We start from the raw sequence: 21,385 nt of genomic DNA, 5'->3' as shown, positions 1-21,385 counted from the left end.
AGGAGAAGTATTATAGTAGTGGTAGAACACACTAGAGAGAGAGAGAGGAAGGAGGAGAAGTATTATAGTAGTGGTAGAACACACTAGAGAGAGAGAGGAAGGAGGAGAAGTATTATAGTAGTGGTAGAACACACTAGAGAGAGAGAGGAAGGAGGAGAAGTATTATAGTAGTGGTAGAAACACACTAGAGAGAGAGAGGAAGGAGGAGAAGTATTATAGTAGTGGTAGAACACACTAGAGAGAGAGAAGGAAGGAGGAGAAGTATTATAGTAGTGGTAGAACACACTAGAGAGAGAGAAGGAAGGAGGAGAAGTATTATAGTAGTGGTAGAACACACTAGAGAGAGAGGAGGAAGGAGGAGAAGTATTATAGTAGTGGTAGAACACACTAGAGAGAGAGAGAGAGGAAGGAGGAGAAGTATTATAGCAGTGGTAGAACACACTAGAGAGAGAGAGAGAAGGAGGAGAAGTATTATAGTAGTGGTAGAACACACTAGAGAGAGAGAGAGGAAGGAGGAGAAGTATTATAGTAGTGGTAGAACACACTAGAGAGAGAGAGGAAGGAGGAGAAGTATTATAGTAGTGGTAGAACACACTAGAGAGAGAGAGAGGAAGGAGGAGAAGTATTATAGTAGTGGTAGAACACACTAGAGAGAGAGAGGAAGGAGGAGAAGTATTATAGTAGTGGTAGAACACACTAGAGAGAGAGAGGAAGGAGGAGAAGTATTATAGTAGTGGTAGAACACACTAGAGAGAGAGAGAAGGAGGAGAAGTATTATAGTAGTGGTAGAACACACTAGAGAGAGAGAGGGAAGGAGGAGAAGTATTATAGTAGTGGTAGAACACACTAGAGAGAGAGAGGAAGGAGGAGAAGTATTATAGTAGTGGTAGAACACACTAGAGAGAGAGAGAGGAAGGAGGAGAAGTATTATAGTAGTGGTAGAACACACTAGAGAGAGAGAGGAAGGAGGAGAAGTATTATAGTAGTGGTAGAACACACTAGAGAGAGAGAGGAAGGAGGAGAAGTATTATAGTAGTGGTAGAACACACTAGAGAGAGAGAGGAAGGAGGAGAAGTATTATAGTAGTGGTAGAACACACTAGAGAGAGAGAGGAAGGAGGAGAAGTATTATAGTAGTGGTAGAACACACTAGAGAGAGAGAGGAAGGAGGAGAAGTATTATAGTAGTGGTAGAACACACTAGAGAGAGAGAGAGAAGGAGGAGAAGTATTATAGTAGTGGTAGAACACACTAGAGAGAGAGAGGGAAGGAGGAGAAGTATTATAGTAGTGGTAGAACACACTAGAGAGAGAGAGAGGAAGGAGGAGAAGTATTATAGTAGTGGTAGAACACACTAAGAGAGAGAGAGGAAGGAGGAGAAGTATTATAGTAGTGGTAGAACACACTAGAGAGAGAGAGGAAGGAGGAGAAGTATTATAGTAGTGGTAGAACACACTAGAGAGAGAGAGGAAGGAGGAGAAGTATTATAGTAGTGGTAGAACACACTAGAGAGAGAGAGAGGAAGGAGGAGAAGTATTATAGTAGTGGTAGAACACACTAGAGAGAGAGAGGAAGGAGGAGAAGTATTATAGTAGTGGTAGAACACACTAGAGAGAGAGAGGAAGGAGGAGAAGTATTATAGTAGTGGTAGAACACACTAGAGAGAGAGAGGAAGGAGGAGAAGTATTATAGTAGTGGTAGAACACACTAGAGAGAGAGAGGAAGGAGGAGAAGTATTATAGTAGTGGTAGAAACACACTAGAGAGAGAGAGGAAGGAGGAGAAGTATTATAGTAGTGGTAGAACACACTAGAGAGAGAGAGAGGAAGGAGGAGAAGTATTATAGTAGTGGTAGAAACACACTAGAGAGAGAGAAAAGAAGGAGGAGAAGTATTATAGTAGTGGTAGAACACACTAGAGAGAGAGAGGAAGGAGGAGAAGTATTATAGTAGTGGTAGAACACACTAGAGAGAGAGAGGAAGGAGGAGAAGTATTATAGTAGTGGTAGAACACACTAGAGAGAGAGAGGAAGGAGGAGAAGTATTATAGTAGTGGTAGAACACACTAGAGAGAGAGAGAGGAAGGAGGAGAAGTATTATAGTAGTGGTAGAACACACTCAGAGAGAGAGAGGAAGGAGGAGAAGTATTATAGTAGTGGTAGAACACACTAGAGAGAGAGAGAGAAGGAGGAGAAGTATTATAGTAGTGGTAGAACACACTAGAGAGAGAGAGAGGAAGGAGGAGAAGTATTATAGTAGTGGTAGAACACACTAGAGAGAGAGAGAGGAAGGAGGAGAAGTATTATAGTAGTGGTAGAACACACTAGAGAGAGAGAGGAAGGAGGAGAAGTATTATAGTAGTGGTAGAACACACTAGAGAGAGAGAGGAAGGAGGAGAAGTATTATAGTAGTGGTAGAAACACACTAGAGAGAGAGAGAAAGGAGGAGAAGTATTATAGTAGTGGTAGAACACACTAGAGAGAGAGAAGGAGGAGGAAGTATTATAGTAGTGGTAGAACACACTAGAGAGAGAGAGGAGGAGAGAAGTATTATAGTAGTGGTAGAACACACTAGAGAGAGAGAGAAAGGAGGAGAAGCATTATAGTAGTGGTAGAACACACTAGAGAGAGAGAGGAAGGAGGAGAAGTATTATAGTAGTGGTAGAACACACTAGAGAGAGAGAGAGGAAGGAGGGAGAAGTATTATAGTAGTGGTAGAACACACTAGAGAGAGAGAGGAAGGAGGAGAAGTATTATAGTAGTGGTAGAACACACTAGAGAGAGAGAGGAAGGAGGAGAAGTATTATAGTAGTGGTAGAACACACTAGAGAGAGAGAGGAAGGAGGAGAAGTATTATAGTAGTGGTAGAACACACTAGAGAGAGAGAGGAAGGAGGAGAAGTATTATAGTAGTGGTAGAACACACTAGAGAGAGAGAGAGGAAGGAGGAGAAGCATTATAGCTGTGGTAGAACACACTAGAGAGAGAGAGTGAAGGAGGAGAAGCATTATAGTAGTGGTAGAACACACTAGAGAGAGAGAGGGAAGGAGGAGAAGTATTATAGCAGTGGTAGAACACACTAGAGAGAGAGAGAAGGAGGAGAAGCATTATAGCAGTGGTAGAACACACTAGAGAGAGAGAGGAAGGAGGAGAAGTATATAGTAGTGGTAGAACACACTAGAGAGAGAGAGAGGAAGGAAGGGTAGAACACACTAGAGAGAGAGAAGGAGGAGAAGTATTATAGTAGTGGTAGAACACACTAGAGAGAGAGAGGAAGGAGGAGAAGTATTATAGTAGTGGTAGAACACACTAGAGAGAGAGAGGAAGGAGGAGAAGTATTATAGTAGTGGTAGAAACACACTAGAGAGAGAGAGGAAGGAGGAGAAGTATTATAGTAGTGGTAGAACACACTGAGAGAGAGAGAGGAAGGAGGAGAAGTATTATAGTAGTGGTAGAACACACTAGAGAGAGAGAGAGGAAGGAGGAGAAGTATTATAGTAGTGGTAGAACACACTAGAGAGAGAGAGAGGAAGGAGGAGAAGTATTATAGTAGTGGTAGAACACACTAGAGAGAGAGGGGAAGGAGGAGAAGTATTATAGTAGTGGTAGAACACACTAGAGAGAGAGAGAGGAAGGAGGAGAAGTATTATAGTAGTGGTAGAACACACTAGAGAGAGAGAGAGGAAGGAGGAGAAGTATTATAGTAGTGGTAGAAACACACTAGAGAGAGAGAGGAAGGAGGAGAAGTATTATAGTAGTGGTAGAACACACTAGAGAGAGAGAGGAAGGAGGAGAAGTATTATAGTAGTGGTAGAACACACTAGAGAGAGAGAGGAAGGAGGAGAAGTATTATAGTAGTGGTAGAACACACTAGAGAGAGAGAGGAAGGAGGAGAAGTATTATAGTAGTGGTAGAACACACTAGAGAGAGAGAGGAAGGAGGAGAAGTATTATAGTAGTGGTAGAACACACTAGAGAGAGAGAGAAGGAGGAGAAGTATTATAGTAGTGGTAGAACACACTAGAGAGAGAGAGAGGAAGGAGGAGAAGTATTATAGTAGTGGTAGAACACACTAGAGAGAGAGAGAGAAGGAGGAGAAGCATTATAGTAGTGGTAGAACACACTGAGAGAGAGAGGGGAAGGAGAGAAGTATTATAGTAGTGGTAGAACACACTAGAGAGAGAGAGAGGAAGGAGGAGAAGTATTATAGTAGTGGTAGAAACACACTAGAGAGAGAGAGAGGAAGGAGGAGAAGTATTATAGTAGTGGTAGAACACACTAGAGAGAGAGAGGAAGGAGGAGAAGTATTATAGTAGTGGTAGAACACACTAGAGAGAGAGAGGAGAAGGAGGAGAAGTATTATAGTAGTAGAACACACTAGAGAGAGAGAGGAAGAGAGAAGTATTATAGTAGTGGTAGAACACACTAGAGAGAGAGAGGAAGGAGGAGAAGTATTATAGTAGTGGTAGAACACACTAGAGAGAGAGAGGAAGGAGGAGAAGTATTATAGTAGTGGTAGAACACACTAGAGAGAGAGAGGAAGGAGGAGAAGTATTATAGTAGTGGTAGAACACACTAGAGAGAGAGAGAGGGAAGGAGGAGAAGTATTATAGTAGTGGTAGAACACACTAGAGAGAGAGAGGAAGGAGGAGAAGTATTATAGTAGTGGTAGAACACACTAGAGAGAGAGAGAGAAGGAGGAGAAGTATTATAGTAGTGGTAGAACACACTAGAGAGAGAGAGAGGGAAGGAGGAGAAGTATTATAGTAGTGGTAGAAACACACTAGAGAGAGAGAGGAAGGAGGAGAAGTATTATAGTAGTGGTAGAACACACTAGAGAGAGAGAGGAAGGAGGAGAAGTATTATAGTAGTGGTAGAACACACTAGAGAGAGAGAGAGGAAGGAGGAGAAGTATTATAGTAGTGGTAGAACACACTAGAGAGAGAGAGAGGAAGGAGGAGAAGTATTATAGTAGTGGTAGAACACACTAGAGAGAGAGAGGAAGGAGGAGAAGTATTATAGTAGTGGTAGAACACACTAGAGAGAGAGAGGAAGGAGGAGAAGTATTATAGTAGTGGTAGAAACACACTAGAGAGAGAGAGGAAGGAGGAGAAGTATTATAGTAGTGGTAGAAACACACTAGAGAGAGAGAGGAAGGAGGAGAAGTATTATAGTAGTGGTAGAACACACTCAGAGAGAGAGGAAGGAGGAGAAGTATTATAGTAGTGGTAGAAACACACTAGAGAGAGAGAGGAAGGAGGAGAAGTATTATAGTAGTGGTAGAACACACTAGAGAGAGAGAGGGAAGGAGGAGAAGTATTATAGTAGTGGTAGAACACACTAGAGAGAGAGAGAAGAAGGAGGAGAAGTATTATAGTAGTGGTAGAAACACACTAGAGAGAGAGGGAGGAAGGAGGAGAAGTATTATAGTAGTGGTAGAACACACTAGAGAGAGAGAGAGGAAGGAGGAGAAGTATTATAGTAGTGGTAGAACACACTAGAGAGAGAGAGGAAGGAGGAGAAGTATTATAGTAGTGGTAGAACACACTAGAGAGAGAGAGGAAGGAGGAGAAGTATTATAGTAGTGGTAGAACACACTAGAGAGAGAGAGAGGAAGGAGGAGAAGTATTATAGTAGTGGTAGAACACACTAGAGAGAGAGAGGGAAGGAGGAGAAGTATTATAGTAGTGGTAGAACACACTAGAGAGAGAGAGAGGAAGGAGGAGAAGTATTATAGTAGTGGTAGAAACACACTAGAGAGAGAGAGGGAAGGAGGAGAAGTATTATAGTAGTGGTAGAAACACACTAGAGAGAGAGAGAGGAAGGAGGAGAAGTATTATAGTAGTGGTAGAACACACTAGAGAGAGAGAGGAAGGAGGAGAAGTATTATAGTAGTGGTAGAACACACTAGAGAGAGAGAGATGAAGGAGGAGAAGTATTATAGTAGTGGTAGAACACACTAGAGAGAGAGAGAGGAAGGAGGAGAAGTATTATAGTAGTGGTAGAAACACACTAGAGAGAGAGAGGAAGGAGGAGAAGTATTATAGTAGTGGTAGAACACACTAGAGAGAGAGAGGAAGGAGGAGAAGTATTATAGTAGTGGTAGAACACACTAGAGAGAGAGAGGAAGGAGGAGAAGTATTATAGTAGTGGTAGAACACACTAGAGAGAGAGAGGGAAGGAGGAGAAGTATTATAGTAGTGGTAGAACACACTAGAGAGAGAGAGGAAGGAGGAGAAGTATTATAGTAGTGGTAGAAACACACTAGAGAGAGAGGAAGGAGGAGAAGTATTATAGTAGTGGTAGAACACACTAGAGAGAGAGAGAGGAAGGAGGAGAAGCATTATAGTAGTGGTAGAAACACACTAGAGAGAGAGAGGAAGGAGGAGAAGTATTATAGTAGTGGTAGAACACACTAGAGAGAGAGAGGAAGGAGGAGAAGTATTATAGTAGTGGTAGAACACACTAGAGAGAGAGAGAGAAGGAGGAGAAGTATTATAGTAGTGGTAGAACACACTAGAGAGAGAGAGAGGAAGGAGGAGAAGTATTATAGTAGTGGTAGAACACACTAGAGAGAGAGAGAGAGGAAGGAGGAGAAGTATTATAGTAGTGGTAGAACACACTAGAGAGAGAGAGAGAGGAAGGAGGAGAAGTATTATAGTAGTGGTAGAACACACTAGAGAGAGAGAGGAAGGAGGAGAAGTATTATAGTAGTGGTAGAACACACTAGAGAGAGAGAGGAAGGAGGAGAAGTATTATAGTAGTGGTAGAAACACACTAGAGAGAGAGAGGAAGGAGGAGAAGTATTATAGTAGTGGTAGAACACACTAGAGAGAGAGAGAAGGAAGGAGGAGAAGTATTATAGTAGTGGTAGAACACACTAGAGAGAGAGAGGAAGGAGGAGAAGTATTATAGTAGTGGTAGAACACACTAGAGAGAGAGAGGAAGAGGAGAAGTATTATAGTAGTGGTAGAACACACGAGAGAGAGAGAGGAAGGAGGAGAAGTATTATAGTAGTGGTAGAACACACTAGAGAGAGAGAGGAAGGAGGAGAAGTATTATAGTAGTGGTAGAACACACTAGAGAGAGAGAGGAAGGAGGAGAAGTATTATAGTAGTGGTAGAACACACTAGAGAGAGAGAGGAAGGAGGAGAAGTATTATAGTAGTGGTAGAACACACTAGAGAGAGAGAGAAGGAGGAGAAGTATTATAGTAGTGGTAGAACACACTAGAGAGAGAGAGAGAGGAAGGAGGAGAAGTATTATAGTAGTGGTAGAACACACTAGAGAGAGAGAGAGGAAGGAGGAGAAGTATTATAGTAGTGGTAGAACACACTAGAGAGAGAGAGAGGAAGGAGGAGAAGTATTATAGTAGTGGTAGAACACACTAGAGAGAGAGAGGAAGGAGGAGAAGTATTATAGTAGTGGTAGAACACACTAGAGAGAGAGAGAGGAAGGAGGAGAAGTATTATAGTAGTGGTAGAAACACACTAGAGAGAGAGAGAGGAAGGAGGAGAAGTATTATAGTAGTGGTAGAACACACTAGAGAGAGAGAGAGGAAGGAGGAGAAGTATTATAGTAGTGGTAGAAACACACTAGAGAGAGAGAGGAAGGAGGAGAAGTATTATAGTAGTGGTAGAACACACTAGAGAGAGAGAGAGGAAGGAGGAGAAGTATTATAGTAGTGGTAGAACACACTAGAGAGAGAGAGGAAGGAGGAGAAGTATTATAGTAGTGGTAGAACACACTAGAGAGAGAGAGGAAGGAGGAGAAGTATTATAGTAGTGGTAGAACACACTAGAGAGAGAGAGGAAGGAGGAGAAGTATTATAGTAGTGGTAGAACACACTAGAGAGAGAGAGGAAGGAGGAGAAGTATTATAGTAGTGGTAGAAACACACTAGAGAGAGAGAGGGAAGGAGGAGAAGCATTATAGTAGTGGTAGAACACACTAGAGAGAGAGAGGAAGGAGGAGAAGTATTATAGTAGTGGTAGAACACACTAGAGAGAGAGAGAGGAAGAAGGAGGAGAAGTATTATAGTAGTGGTAGAACACACTAGAGAGAGAGAGAAGAAGGAGGAGAAGTATTATAGTAGTGGTAGAACACACTAGAGAGAGAGAGAAGGAGGAGAAGTATTATAGTAGTGGTAGAACACACTAGAGAGAGAGAGAGGGGAAGGAGGAGAAGTATTATAGTAGTGGTAGAAACACACTAGAGAGAGAGAGAGGAAGGAGGAGAAGTATTATAGTAGTGGTAGAACACACTAGAGAGAGAGAGGAAGGAGGAGAAGTATTATAGTAGTGGTAGAACACACTAGAGAGAGAGAGGAAGGAAGGAGAAGCATTATAGCAGTGGTAGAACACACTAGAGAGAGAGAGAGGAAGGAGGAGAAGTATTATAGTAGTGGTAGAACACACTAGAGAGAGAGAGAGGAAGGAGGAGAAGTATTATAGTAGTGGTAGAACACACTAGAGAGAGAGAGGAAGGAGGAGAAGTATTATAGTAGTGGTAGAACACACTAGAGAGAGAGAGGAAGGAGGAGAAGTATTATAGTAGTGGTAGAACACACTAGAGAGAGAGAGGGAAGGAGGAGAAGTATTATAGTAGTGGTAGAAACACACTAGAGAGAGAGAGGAAGGAGGAGAAGTATTATAGTAGTGGTAGAACACACTAGAGAGAGAGAGGAAGGAGGAGAAGTATTATAGTAGTGGTAGAACACACTAGAGAGAGAGAGGAAGGAGGAGAAGTATTATAGTAGTGGTAGAACACACTAGAGAGAGAGAGAAGGAGGAGAAGTATTATAGTAGTGGTAGAACACACTAGAGAGAGAGAGAGGAAGGAGGAGAAGTATTATAGTAGTGGTAGAAACACACTAGAGAGAGAGAGGAAGGAGGAGAAGTATTATAGTAGTGGTAGAACACACTAGAGAGAGAGAGAGGAAGGAGGAGAAGTATTATAGTAGTGGTAGAACACACTAGAGAGAGAGAGAGGAAGGAGGAGAAGTATTATAGTAGTGGTAGAACACACTAGAGAGAGAGAGGGAAGGAGGAGAAGTATTATAGTAGTGGTAGAACACACTAGAGAGAGAGAGGAAGGAGGAGAAGTATTATAGTAGTGGTAGAACACACTAGAGAGAGAGAGGAAGGAGGAGAAGTATTATAGTAGTGGTAGAACACACTAGAGAGAGAGAGAGAAGGAGGAGAAGTATTATAGTAGTGGTAGAACACACTAGAGAGAGAGAGGAAGGAGGAGAAGTATTATAGTAGTGGTAGAACACACTAGAGAGAGAGAGGAAGGAGGAGAAGTATTATAGTAGTGGTAGAAACACACTAGAGAGAGAGAGAGGAAGGAGGAGAAGTATTATAGTAGTGGTAGAAACACACTAGAGAGAGAGAGAGGAAGGAGGAGAAGTATTATAGTAGTGGTAGAACACACTAGAGAGAGAGAGGAAGGAGGAGAAGTATTATAGTAGTGGTAGAACACACTAGAGAGAGAGAGGAAGGAGGAGAAGTATTATAGTAGTGGTAGAAACACACTAGAGAGAGAGAGGAAGGAGGAGAAGTATTATAGTAGTGGTAGAACACACTAGAGAGAGAGAGGAAGGAGGAGAAGTATTATAGTAGTGGTAGAAACACACTAGAGAGAGAGAGGAGGAGGAGAAGTATTATAGTAGTGGTAGAACACACTAGAGAGAGAGAGAGAAGGAGGAGAAGTATTATAGTAGTGGTAGAAACACACTAGAGAGAGAGAGAGGAAGGAGGAGAAGTATTATAGTAGTGGTAGAACACACTAGAGAGAGAGAGAGGAAGGAGGAGAAGTATTATAGTAGTGGTAGAACACACTAGAGAGAGAGAGGAAGGAGGAGAAGTATTATAGTAGTGGTAGAACACACTAGAGAGAGAGAGAGGAAGGAGGAGAAGTATTATAGTAGTGGTAGAACACACTAGAGAGAGAGAGGAAGGAGGAGAAGTATTATAGTAGTGGTAGAACACACTAGAGAGAGAGAGAGAAGAAGGAGGAGAAGTATTATAGTAGTGGTAGAACACACTAGAGAGAGAGAGAAGGAGGAGAAGTATTATAGTAGTGGTAGAACACACTAGAGAGAGAGAGGGAAGGAGGAGAAGTATTATAGTAGTGGTAGAACACACTAGAGAGAGAGAGGAAGGAGGAGAAGTATTATAGTAGTGGTAGAACACACTAGAGAGAGAGAGGAAGGAGGAGAAGTATTATAGTAGTGGTAGAACACACTAGAGAGAGAGAGGAAGGAGGAGAAGTATTATAGTAGTGGTAGAACACACTAGAGAGAGAGAGAGGAAGGAGGAGAAGTATTATAGTAGTGGTAGAACACACTAGAGAGAGAGAGAGGAAGGAGGAGAAGTATTATAGTAGTGGTAGAACACACTAGAGAGAGAGAGGAAGGAGGAGAAGTATTATAGTAGTGGTAGAACACACTAGAGAGAGAGAGGAAGGAGGAGAAGTATTATAGTAGTGGTAGAACACACTAGAGAGAGAGAGAGGAAGGAGGAGAAGTATTATAGTAGTGGTAGAACACACTAGAGAGAGAGAGGAAGGAGGAGAAGTATTATAGTAGTGGTAGAAACACACTAGAGAGAGAGAGGAAGGAGGAGAAGTATTATAGTAGTGGTAGAACACACTAGAGAGAGAGAGAGGAAGGAGGAGAAGCATTATAGTAGTGGTAGAACACACTAGAGAGAGAGAGGAGGAAGGAGGAGAAGTATTATAGTAGTGGTAGAACACACTAGAGAGAGAGAGGAAGGAGGAGAAGTATTATAGTAGTGGTAGAACACACTAGAGAGAGAGAGAGGAAGGAGGAGAAGTATTATAGTAGTGGTAGAACACACTAGAGAGAGAGAGGGAAGGAGGAGAAGTATTATAGTAGTGGTAGAACACACTAGAGAGAGAGAGAGGAAGGAGGAGAAGTATTATAGTAGTGGTAGAACACACTAGAGAGAGAGAGAGGAAGGAGGAGAAGTATTATAGTAGTGGTAGAACACACTAGAGAGAGAGAGAGGAAGGAGGAGAAGTATTATAGTAGTGGTAGAACACACTAGAGAGAGAGAGAGGAAGGAGGAGAAGTATTATAGTAGTGGTAGAACACACTAGAGAGAGAGAGAGGAAGGAGGAGAAGTATTATAGTAGTGGTAGAACACACTAGAGAGAGAGAGGGAAGGAGGAGAAGTATTATAGTAGTGGTAGAACACACTAGAGAGAGAGAGAGGAAGGAGGAGAAGTATTATAGTAGTGGTAGAACACACTAGAGAGAGAGAGAGGAAGGAGGAGAAGTATTATAGTAGTGGTAGAACACACTAGAGAGAGAGAGGAAGGAGGAGAAGTATTATAGTAGTGGTAGAACACACTAGAGAGAGAGAGGAAGGAGGAGAAGTATTATAGTAGTGGTAGAACACACTAGAGAGAGAGGGAAGGAGGAGAAGTATTATAGTAGTGGTAGAACACACTAGAGAGAGAGAGAGGAAGGAGGAGAAGTATTATAGTAGTGGTAGAACACACTAGAGAGAGAGAGGGAAGGAGGAGAAGTATTATAGTAGTGGTAGAACACACTAGAGAGAGAGAGGAAGGAGGAGAAGTATTATAGTAGTGGTAGAACACACTAGAGAGAGAGAGAGGAAGGAGGAGAAGTATTATAGTAGTGGTAGAACACACTAGAGAGAGAGAGAGAAGGAGGAGAAGTATTATAGTAGTGGTAGAAACACACTAGAGAGAGAGAGGAAGGAGGAGAAGTATTATAGTAGTGGTAGAACACACTAGAGAGAGAGAGGAAGGAGGAGAAGTATTATAGTAGTGGTAGAACACACTAGAGAGAGAGAGGAAGGAGGAGAAGTATTATAGTAGTGGTAGAACACACTAGAGAGAGAGAGAGAGGAAGGAGGAGAAGTATTATAGTAGTGGTAGAACACACTAGAGAGAGAGAGAGGAAGGAGGAGAAGTATTATAGTAGTGGTAGAACACACTAGAGAGAGAGAGGAAGGAGGAGAAGTATTATAGTAGTGGTAGAACACACTAGAGAGAGAGAGGAAGGAGGAGAAGTATTATAGTAGTGGTAGAAACACACTAGAGAGAGAGAGAGGAAGGAGGAGAAGTATTATAGTAGTGGTAGAACACACTAGAGAGAGAGAGGAAGGAGGAGAAGTATTATAGTAGTGGTAGAACACACTAGAGAGAGAGAGGAAGGAGGAGAAGTATTATAGTAGTGGTAGAACACACTAGAGAGAGAGAGGAAGGAGGAGAAGTATTATAGTAGTGGTAGAACACACTAGAGAGAGAGAGAGGAAGGAGGAGAAGTATTATAGTAGTGGTAGAACACACTAGAGAGAGAGAGGAAGGAGGAGAAGTATTATAGTAGTGGTAGAACACACTAGAGAGAGAGAGAGAGGAAGGAGGAGAAGTATTATAGTAGTGGTAGAACACACTAGAGAGAGAGAGGAAGGAGGAGAAGTATTATAGTAGTGGTAGAACACACTAGAGAGAGAGAGAGAAGGAGGAGAAGTATTATAGTAGTGTAGAACACACTAGAGAGAGAGAGAGGAAGGAGGAGAAGTATTATAGTAGTGGTAGAACACACTAGAGAGAGAGAGAGGAAGGAGGAGAAGTATTATAGTAGTGGTAGAACACACTAGAGAGAGAGAGGAAGGAGGAGAAGTATTATAGTAGTGGTAGAACACACTAGAGAGAGAGAGGAAGGAGGAGAAGTATTATAGTAGTGGTAGAACACACTAGAGAGAGAGAGAGGAAGGAGGAGAAGTATTATAGTAGTGGTAGAACACACTAGAGAGAGAGAAAGGAAGGAGGAGAAGTATTATAGTAGTGGTAGAACACACTAGAGAGAGAGAGGAAGGAGGAGAAGTATTATAGTAGTGGTAGAACACACTAGAGAGAGAGAGAGGAAGGAGGAGAAGTATTATAGTAGTGGTAGAACACACTAGAGAGAGAGAGGGAAGGAGGAGAAGTATTATAGTAGTGGTAGAACACACTAGAGAGAGAGAGGAAGGAGGAGAAGTATTATAGTAGTGGTAGAACACACTAGAGAGAGAGAGGAAGGAGGAGAAGTATTATAGTAGTGGTAGAACACACTAGAGAGAGAGAGGAAGGAGGAGAAGTATTATAGTAGTGGTAGAAACACACTAGAGAGAGAGAGAGGAAGGAGGAGAAGTATTATAGTAGTGGTAGAACACACTAGAGAGAGAGAGGAAGGAGGAGAAGTATTATAGTAGTGGTAGAACACACTAGAGAGAGAGAGGAAGGAGGAGAAGTATTATAGTAGTGGTAGAACACACTAGAGAGAGAGAGGAAGGAGGAGAAGTATTATAGTAGTGGTAGAACACACTAGAGAGAGAGAGGAAGGAGGAGAAGTATTATAGTAGTGGTAGAACACACTAGAGAGAGAGAGGAAGGAGGAGAAGTATTATAGTAGTGGTAGAACACACTCGAGAGAGAGAGAGGAAGGAGGAGAAGTATTATAGTAGTGGTAGAACACACTAGAGAGAGAGAGAGAGGAAGGAGGAGAAGTATTATAGTAGTGGTAGAATCACACTAGAGAGAGAGAGAGGAAGGAGGAGAAGTATTATAGTAGTGGTAGAACACACTAGAGAGAGAGAGGAAGGAGGAGAAGTATTATAGTAGTGGTAGAACACACTAGAGAGAGAGAGGAAGGAGGAGAAGTATTATAGTAGTGGTAGAACACACTAGAGAGAGAGAGGAAGGAGGAGAAGTATTATAGTAGTGGTAGAACACACTAGAGAGAGAGAGGAAGGAGGAGAAGTATTATAGTAGTGGTAGAACACACTAGAGAGAGAGAGGAAGGAGGAGAAGTATTATTGTAGTAGTAGAACACACTAGAACACGCAGCCTGCTGAGAACACGTCTATCAGGTCACAGAGGATAGAAAGATATCAAGACCTTATATTATTTAATTCATAATAATTAATTATTTAATTCACTATGTTCAAGCGTTCTTGCTCAATGAGGACTTTATAGTGATAGTCGGGTTTCAGTGGCTCTGTGTGTGTGTGTGTGTGTGTGTGTGTCTCTCTCTCTCTCACCGGGTTGTTTCCAGGTGTGTCCAGCAGTACTTCCGGGGCGATCCACCCCTCTGTCCCCGGTATCCCCGAGCGGAGAGAGAAACTAGTCCTTCCTTCAGGGATCTTCTTACACAGCCCGAAGTCTGATATCAGCGCTCTCACCCGCCCCAGGGGCCCTGGCTGAGACAACAGGATGTTACGAGGCTTCAGATCCCTGTGGACTGGAGACCGGAGGGAGAGAGAGAGAGAGAGACAGAGAGACAGAGAGACAGAGAGAGAGAGAGAGAGAGAGAGAGAGAGAGAGAGAGAGAGAGAGAGAGAGAGAGAGAGAGAGAGAGAGAGAGAGAGAGAGAGAGAGAGAGAGAGAGAGAGAGAGAGAGAGAGAGAGAGAGAGAGAGAGAGAGAGAGAGAGAGAGAGAGAGAGAGAGAGAGAGAGAGAGAGAGAGAGAGAGAGAGAGAGAGAGAGAGAGAGAGAGAGAGAGAGAGAGAGAGAGAGAGAGAGAGCGAGAGAGAGAGAGAGAAATAGAGGTTCAGTGAAATAGAGGCAGAGAGGTGTCAACATTGGTGTAGTCAAGTCACTAAACCTCGAGTCCAACTTCTATTTCTGCTCAGTATTGTTGCACCTTGGAAGGATAACTAGACAACACAGTTATCTAATTGAATTATGCAGGGAAGACAACAAAGTCACTACCGGTCTAGTCCAAGTCTGAGTCCAAATCACAACTGGTCCAATCTGTGTTCAGTCACTAGTCATCAAAATTCAGATTCAACATCGTGTCAGTAAAGTTTATTCAATAGGTTTGAATTGAAAATAAAATCCTGAAAGGAAAAAGAGAGCGATCGTAGATAGAGAGCAGTGTACTTAATGAGAGGGAGAGATAGAGAGATGGAGGTAGAGAGGTGTACAGCGAGGGGAAAAAGTATTTGATCCCCTGCTGATTTTGTACGTTTGCCCACTGACAAAGACATGATCAGTCTATAATTTTAATGGTTTATTTCAACATTTACATTTACTTTATATTTAGAACCAAATACTTTTAGACTTTTACGCAAGTAGTATTATACTGGGTGACTTTAACTTTTACTTGAGTAATTTTCTATTAAGGTATCGATACTTTTACTCAAGTATGACAACTGGGTACTTTTTCCACCACTGCAGATAGGTGTGTATTAGAACCTACAGTGGGGAGAACAAGTATTTGATACACTGCCGATTTGGCAGGTTTTCCTACTTACAAAGCATGTAGAGGTCTGTCATTTTTATCATAGGTACACTTCAACTGTGAGAGACGGAATCTAAAACAACAATCCAGAAAATCACATTGTATGATTTTTAAGTAATTAATTTGCATTTTATTGCATGTTCTCCCCACTGTATGTTGAGAGAGTGGAGGTGACTGAGACCACAGCCAGCCAGCCAGCCGTCCATAGTACCTATGTTGAGAGAGTGGAGGTGACTGAGACAGACAGACAGCCAGACAGACAGACAGCCAGACAGACAGCCAGACAGACAGACAGCTGTCCATAGTACCTATGTTGAGAGAGTGGAGGTGACTGAGACCACACATGGTCTGCTGTAGGACGGTAACAGGCCTGAGACCAGCGTGGCACGACGGATCCTCCACATACTGGGGACAGCAGAGAACACACAAGTTAAATACATTATACACACTACCAGGTTATATATACACACTACCAGGTTATATATATACACTACCAGGTTATATATACACACTACCAGGTTATATATACACACTACCAGGTTATATATACACACTACCAGGTTATATACACACTACCAGGTTATATATACACACACTACCAGGATATATATATATACACTACCAGGTTATATATACACACTACCAGGTTATATATACACACTACCAGGTTATATATATACACTACCAGGTTATATATACACACTACCAGGTTATATACACACTACCAGGTTATATACACACACTACCAGGTTATATATACACTACCAGGTTATATATACACACTACCAGGTTATATACACACACTACCAGGTTATATATACACTACCAGGTTATATACACACACTACCAGGTTATATATACACACTACCAGGTTATATATACACTACCAGGTTATATACACACACTACCAGGTTATATATACACACTACCAGGTTATATATACACTACCAGGTTATATACACACACTACCAGGTTATATATACACACTACCAGGTTATATATATACACTACCAGGTTATATATACACACTACCAGGTTATATACACACTACCAGGTTATATACACACACTACCAGGTTATATATACACTACCAGGTTATATATACACACTACCAGGTTATATACACACACTACCAGGTTATATATACACTACCAGGTTATATACACACACTACCAGGTTATATATACACACTACCAGGTTATATATACACTACCAGGTTATATACACACACTACCAGGTTATATATACACTACCAGGTTATATATACACAATACCAGGTTATATATATACACTACCAGGTTATATATATACACTACCAGGTTATATACACACTACCAGGTTATATATACACACTACCAGGTTATATATACACACTACCAGGTTATATATACACACTACCAGGTTATATATACACACTACCAGGTTATATATACACTACCAGGTTATATATACACACTACCAGGTTATATATACACACTACCAGGTTATATATACACTACCAGGTTATATATACACAATACCAGGTTATATATATACACTACCAGGTTATATATATACACTACCAGGTTATATATACACACTACCAGGTTATATATACACACTACCAGGTTATATATATACACTACCAGGTTATATATACACACTACCAGGTTATATATACACACTACCAGGTTATATATACACACTACCAGGTTATATATACACACTACCAGGTTATATATACACACACTACCAGGTTATATATACACTACCAGGTTATATATATACACTACCAGGTTATATACACACTACCAGGTTATATATACACACTACCAGGTTATATATACACTACCAGGTTATATACACACTACCAGGTTATATATACACACTACCAGGTTATATATACACACTACCAGGTTATATATACACTACCAGGTTATATACACACTACCAGGTTATATATACACACGACCAGGTTATATATACACACGACCAGGTTATATATACACACGACCAGGTTATATATACACACTACCAGGTTATATATACACACTACCAGGTTATATATACACACTACCAGGTTATATATACACACTACCAGGTTATATACACACACTACCAGGTTATATACACACTACCAGGTTATATACACACACTACCAGGTTATATACACACTACCAGGTTATATATATACACTACCAGGTTATATACACACTACCAGGTTATATATACACACGACCAGGTTATATATACACACTACCAGGTTATATATACACACTACCAGGTTATATATACACACTACCAGGTTATATATATACACACTACCAGGTTATATACACACTACCAGGTTATATATACACACGACCAGGTTATATATACACACGACCAGGTTATATATACACACTACCAGGTTATATATACACACTACCAGGTTATATATACACACTACCAGGTTATATATACACTACCAGGTTATATATACACACTACCAGGTTATATATACACACTACCAGGTTATATATACACACTACCAGGTTATATACACACACTACCAGGTTATATATACACACTACCAGGTTATATACACACTACCAGGTTATATATACACACTACCAGGTTATATATACACACTACCAGGTTATATATACACACTACCAGGTTATATATACACACTACCAGGTTATATACACACTACCAGGTTATATATACACACTACCAGGTTATATACACACACTACCAGGTTATATACACACACTACCAGGTTATATATACACACTACCAGGTTATATATACACACTACCAGGTTATATATACACACACTACCAGGTTATATACACACACTACCAGGTTATATACACACACTACCAGGTTATATATACACACTACCAGGTTATATATACACACTACCAGGTTATATATACACACTACCAGGTTATATATACACTACCAGGTTATATACACACTACCAGGTTATATACACACTACCAGGTTATATACACACACTACCAGGTTATATACACACACTACCAGGTTATATACACACACTACCAGGTTATATATACACACTACCAGGTTATATACACACACTACCAGGTTATATATATACACACTACCAGGTTATATACACACACTACCAGGTTATATATACACACTACCAGGTTATATACACACACTACCAGGTTATATATATACACACTACCAGGTTATATATATACACACTACCAGGTTATATACACACACTACCAGGTTATATACACTACCAGGTTATATACAAACACTACCAGGTTATATATACACACTACCAGGTTATATATACACACTACCAGGTTATATACACACACTACCAGGTTATATATATACACACTACCAGGTTATATATATACACACTACCAGGTTATATACACACACTACCAGGTTATATACACACACTACCAGGTTATATACACTACCAGGTTATATACACACACTACCAGGTTATATACACTACCAGGTTATATACACACACTACCAGGTTATATATACACACTACCAGGTTATATATACACACTACCAGGTTATAGATACACACTACCAGGTTATATATACACACTACCAGGTTATATATATATACACTACCAGGTTATATACACACTACCAGGTTATAGATACACACTACCAGGTTATATACACACACTACCAGGTTATATATACACACTACCAGGTTATATATACACACTACCAGGTTATAGATACACACTACCAGGTTATATATACACACTACCAGGTTATATACACACACTACCAGGTTATATATACACACTACCAGGTTATATATACACACTACCAGGTTATATATACACACTACCAGGTTATATATACACACTACCAGGTTATATATACACACTACCAGGTTATATACACACTACCAGGTTATATACAGTGGGGAAAAAAAGTATTTAGTCAGCCACCAATTGTGCAAGTTCTCCCACTTAAAAAGATGAGAGAGGCCTGTAATTTTCATCATAGGTACACGTCAACTATGACAGACAAAATGAGAAAAAAAAATCCAGAAAATCACATTGTAGGATTTTTAATGAATTTATTTGCAAATTATGGTGGAAAATAAGTATTTGATCAATAACAAACGTTTCTCAATACTTTGTTATATACCCTTTGTTGGCAATGACACAGGTCAAACGTTTTCTGTAAGTCTTCACAAGGTTTTCACACACAGTTGCTGCTATTTTGGCCCATTCCTCCATGCAGATCTCCTCTAGAGCAGTGATGTTTTGGGGCTGTCGCTGGGCAACACAGACTTTCAACTCCCTCCAAAGATTTTCTATGGGGGTTGAGATCAGGAGACTGGCTAGGCCACTCCAGGACCTTGAAATGCTTCTTACGAAGCCACTCCTTCGTTGTCCCGGGCGGTGTGTTTGGGATCATTGTCATGCTGAAAGACCCAGCCACGTTTCATCTTCAATGCCCTTGCTGATGGAAGGAGGTTTTCACTCAAAATCTCACGATACATGGCCCCATTCATTCTTTCCTTTACACGGATCAGTCGTCCTGGTCCCTTTGCAGAAAAACAGCCCCAAAGCATGATGTTTCCACCCCCATGCTTCACAGTAGGTATGGTGTTCTTTGGATGCAACTCAGCATTCTTTGTCTTCCAAACACGACGAGTTGAGTTTTTACCAAAAAGTTATATTTTGGTTTCATCTGACATTCTCCCAATCCTCTTCTGGATCATCCAAATGTACTCTAGCAAACTTCAGACGGGCCTGGACATGTACTGGCTTAAGCAGGGGGACACGTCTTGCACTGCAGGATTTGAGTCCCTGGCGGCGTAGTGTGTTACTGATGGTAGGCTTTGTTACTTTGGTCCCAGCTCTCTGCAGGTCATTCACTAGGTCCCCCTGTGTGGTTCTGGGATTTTTGCTCCCATTCTTGTGATCATTTTGACCCCACGGGGTGAGATCTTGCGTGGAGCCCCAGATCGAGGGAGATTATCAGTGGTCTTGTATGTCTTCCATTTCCTAATAATTGCTCCCACAGTTGATTTCTTCAAACCAAGCTGCTTACCTATTGCAGATTCAGTCTTCCCAGCCTGGTGCAGGTCTACAATTTTGTTTCTGGTGTCCTTTGACAGCTCTTTGGTCTTGGCCATAGTGGAGTTTGGAGTGTGACTGTTTGAGGTTGTGGACAGGTGTCTTTTATACTGATAACAAGTTCAAACAGGTGCCATTAATACAGGTAACGAGTGGAGGACAGAGGAGCCTCTTAAAGAAGAAGTTACAGGTCTGTGAGAGCCAGAAATCTTGCTTGTTTGTAGATGACCAAATACTTATTTTCCACCATAATTTGCAAATAAATTCATTAAAAATCCTTCAATGTGATTTTCTGGATTTTTTTTTCTCATTTTGTCTGTCATAGCTGACGTGTACCTATGATGAAAATTACAGGCCTCTCTCATCTTTTTAAGTGGGAGAACTTGCACAATTGGTGGCTGACTAAATACTTTTTTCCCCCACTGTATACACACTACCAGGTTATATATACACACTACCAGGTTATATATACACACTACCAGGTTATATACACACACTACCAGGTTATATACACACACTACCAGGTTATATACACACTACCAGGTTATATATACACACTACCAGGTTATATACACACACTACCAGGTTATATACACACACTACCAGGTTATATACACACACTACCAGGTTATATACACACACTACCAGGTTATATATACACACTACCAGGTTATATACACACACTACCAGGTTATATATACACACTACCAGGTTATATATACACACTACCAGGTTATATATACACACTACCAGGTTATATATACACACTACCAGGTTATATATACACACTACCAGGTTATATATACACACTACCAGGTTATATATACACACTACCAGGTTATATATATACACTACCAGGTTATATACACTACCAGGTTATATATACACTACCAGGTTATATACACACACACTACCAGGTTATATACACACACTACCAGGTTATATATACACACTACCAGGTTATATATACACACTACCAGGTTATATATACACACTACCAGGTTATATATACACACTACCAGGTTATATACACACACACTACCAGGTT

At 40.9% G+C, this 21,385-nt stretch overlaps 1 protein-coding gene across 1 annotated transcript in view; it reads right to left on the bottom strand.

The window, feature by feature from the left end:
• Nucleotides 1–21,385, bottom strand: part of ern2 (endoplasmic reticulum to nucleus signaling 2) — a 139,265-nt gene that overhangs the window by 19,146 nt on the left and 98,734 nt on the right. The window contains exons 19-20 of the mRNA XM_045217336.1: nt 15,580–15,676; nt 14,070–14,269 (exon numbers count right to left, since the gene is read on the bottom strand). Coding sequence (XP_045073271.1) covers nt 14,070–14,269; nt 15,580–15,676 — 297 coding nt within the window. The remainder of the gene's footprint in view (nt 1–14,069; nt 14,270–15,579; nt 15,677–21,385) is intronic.

Source organism: Coregonus clupeaformis, unplaced genomic scaffold (genome assembly GCF_020615455.1).
Source record: "Coregonus clupeaformis isolate EN_2021a unplaced genomic scaffold, ASM2061545v1 scaf1016, whole genome shotgun sequence".
Taxonomy (NCBI): domain Eukaryota; kingdom Metazoa; phylum Chordata; class Actinopteri; order Salmoniformes; family Salmonidae; genus Coregonus; species Coregonus clupeaformis.
This window is presented reverse-complemented; position numbering and strand designations above follow the sequence as displayed.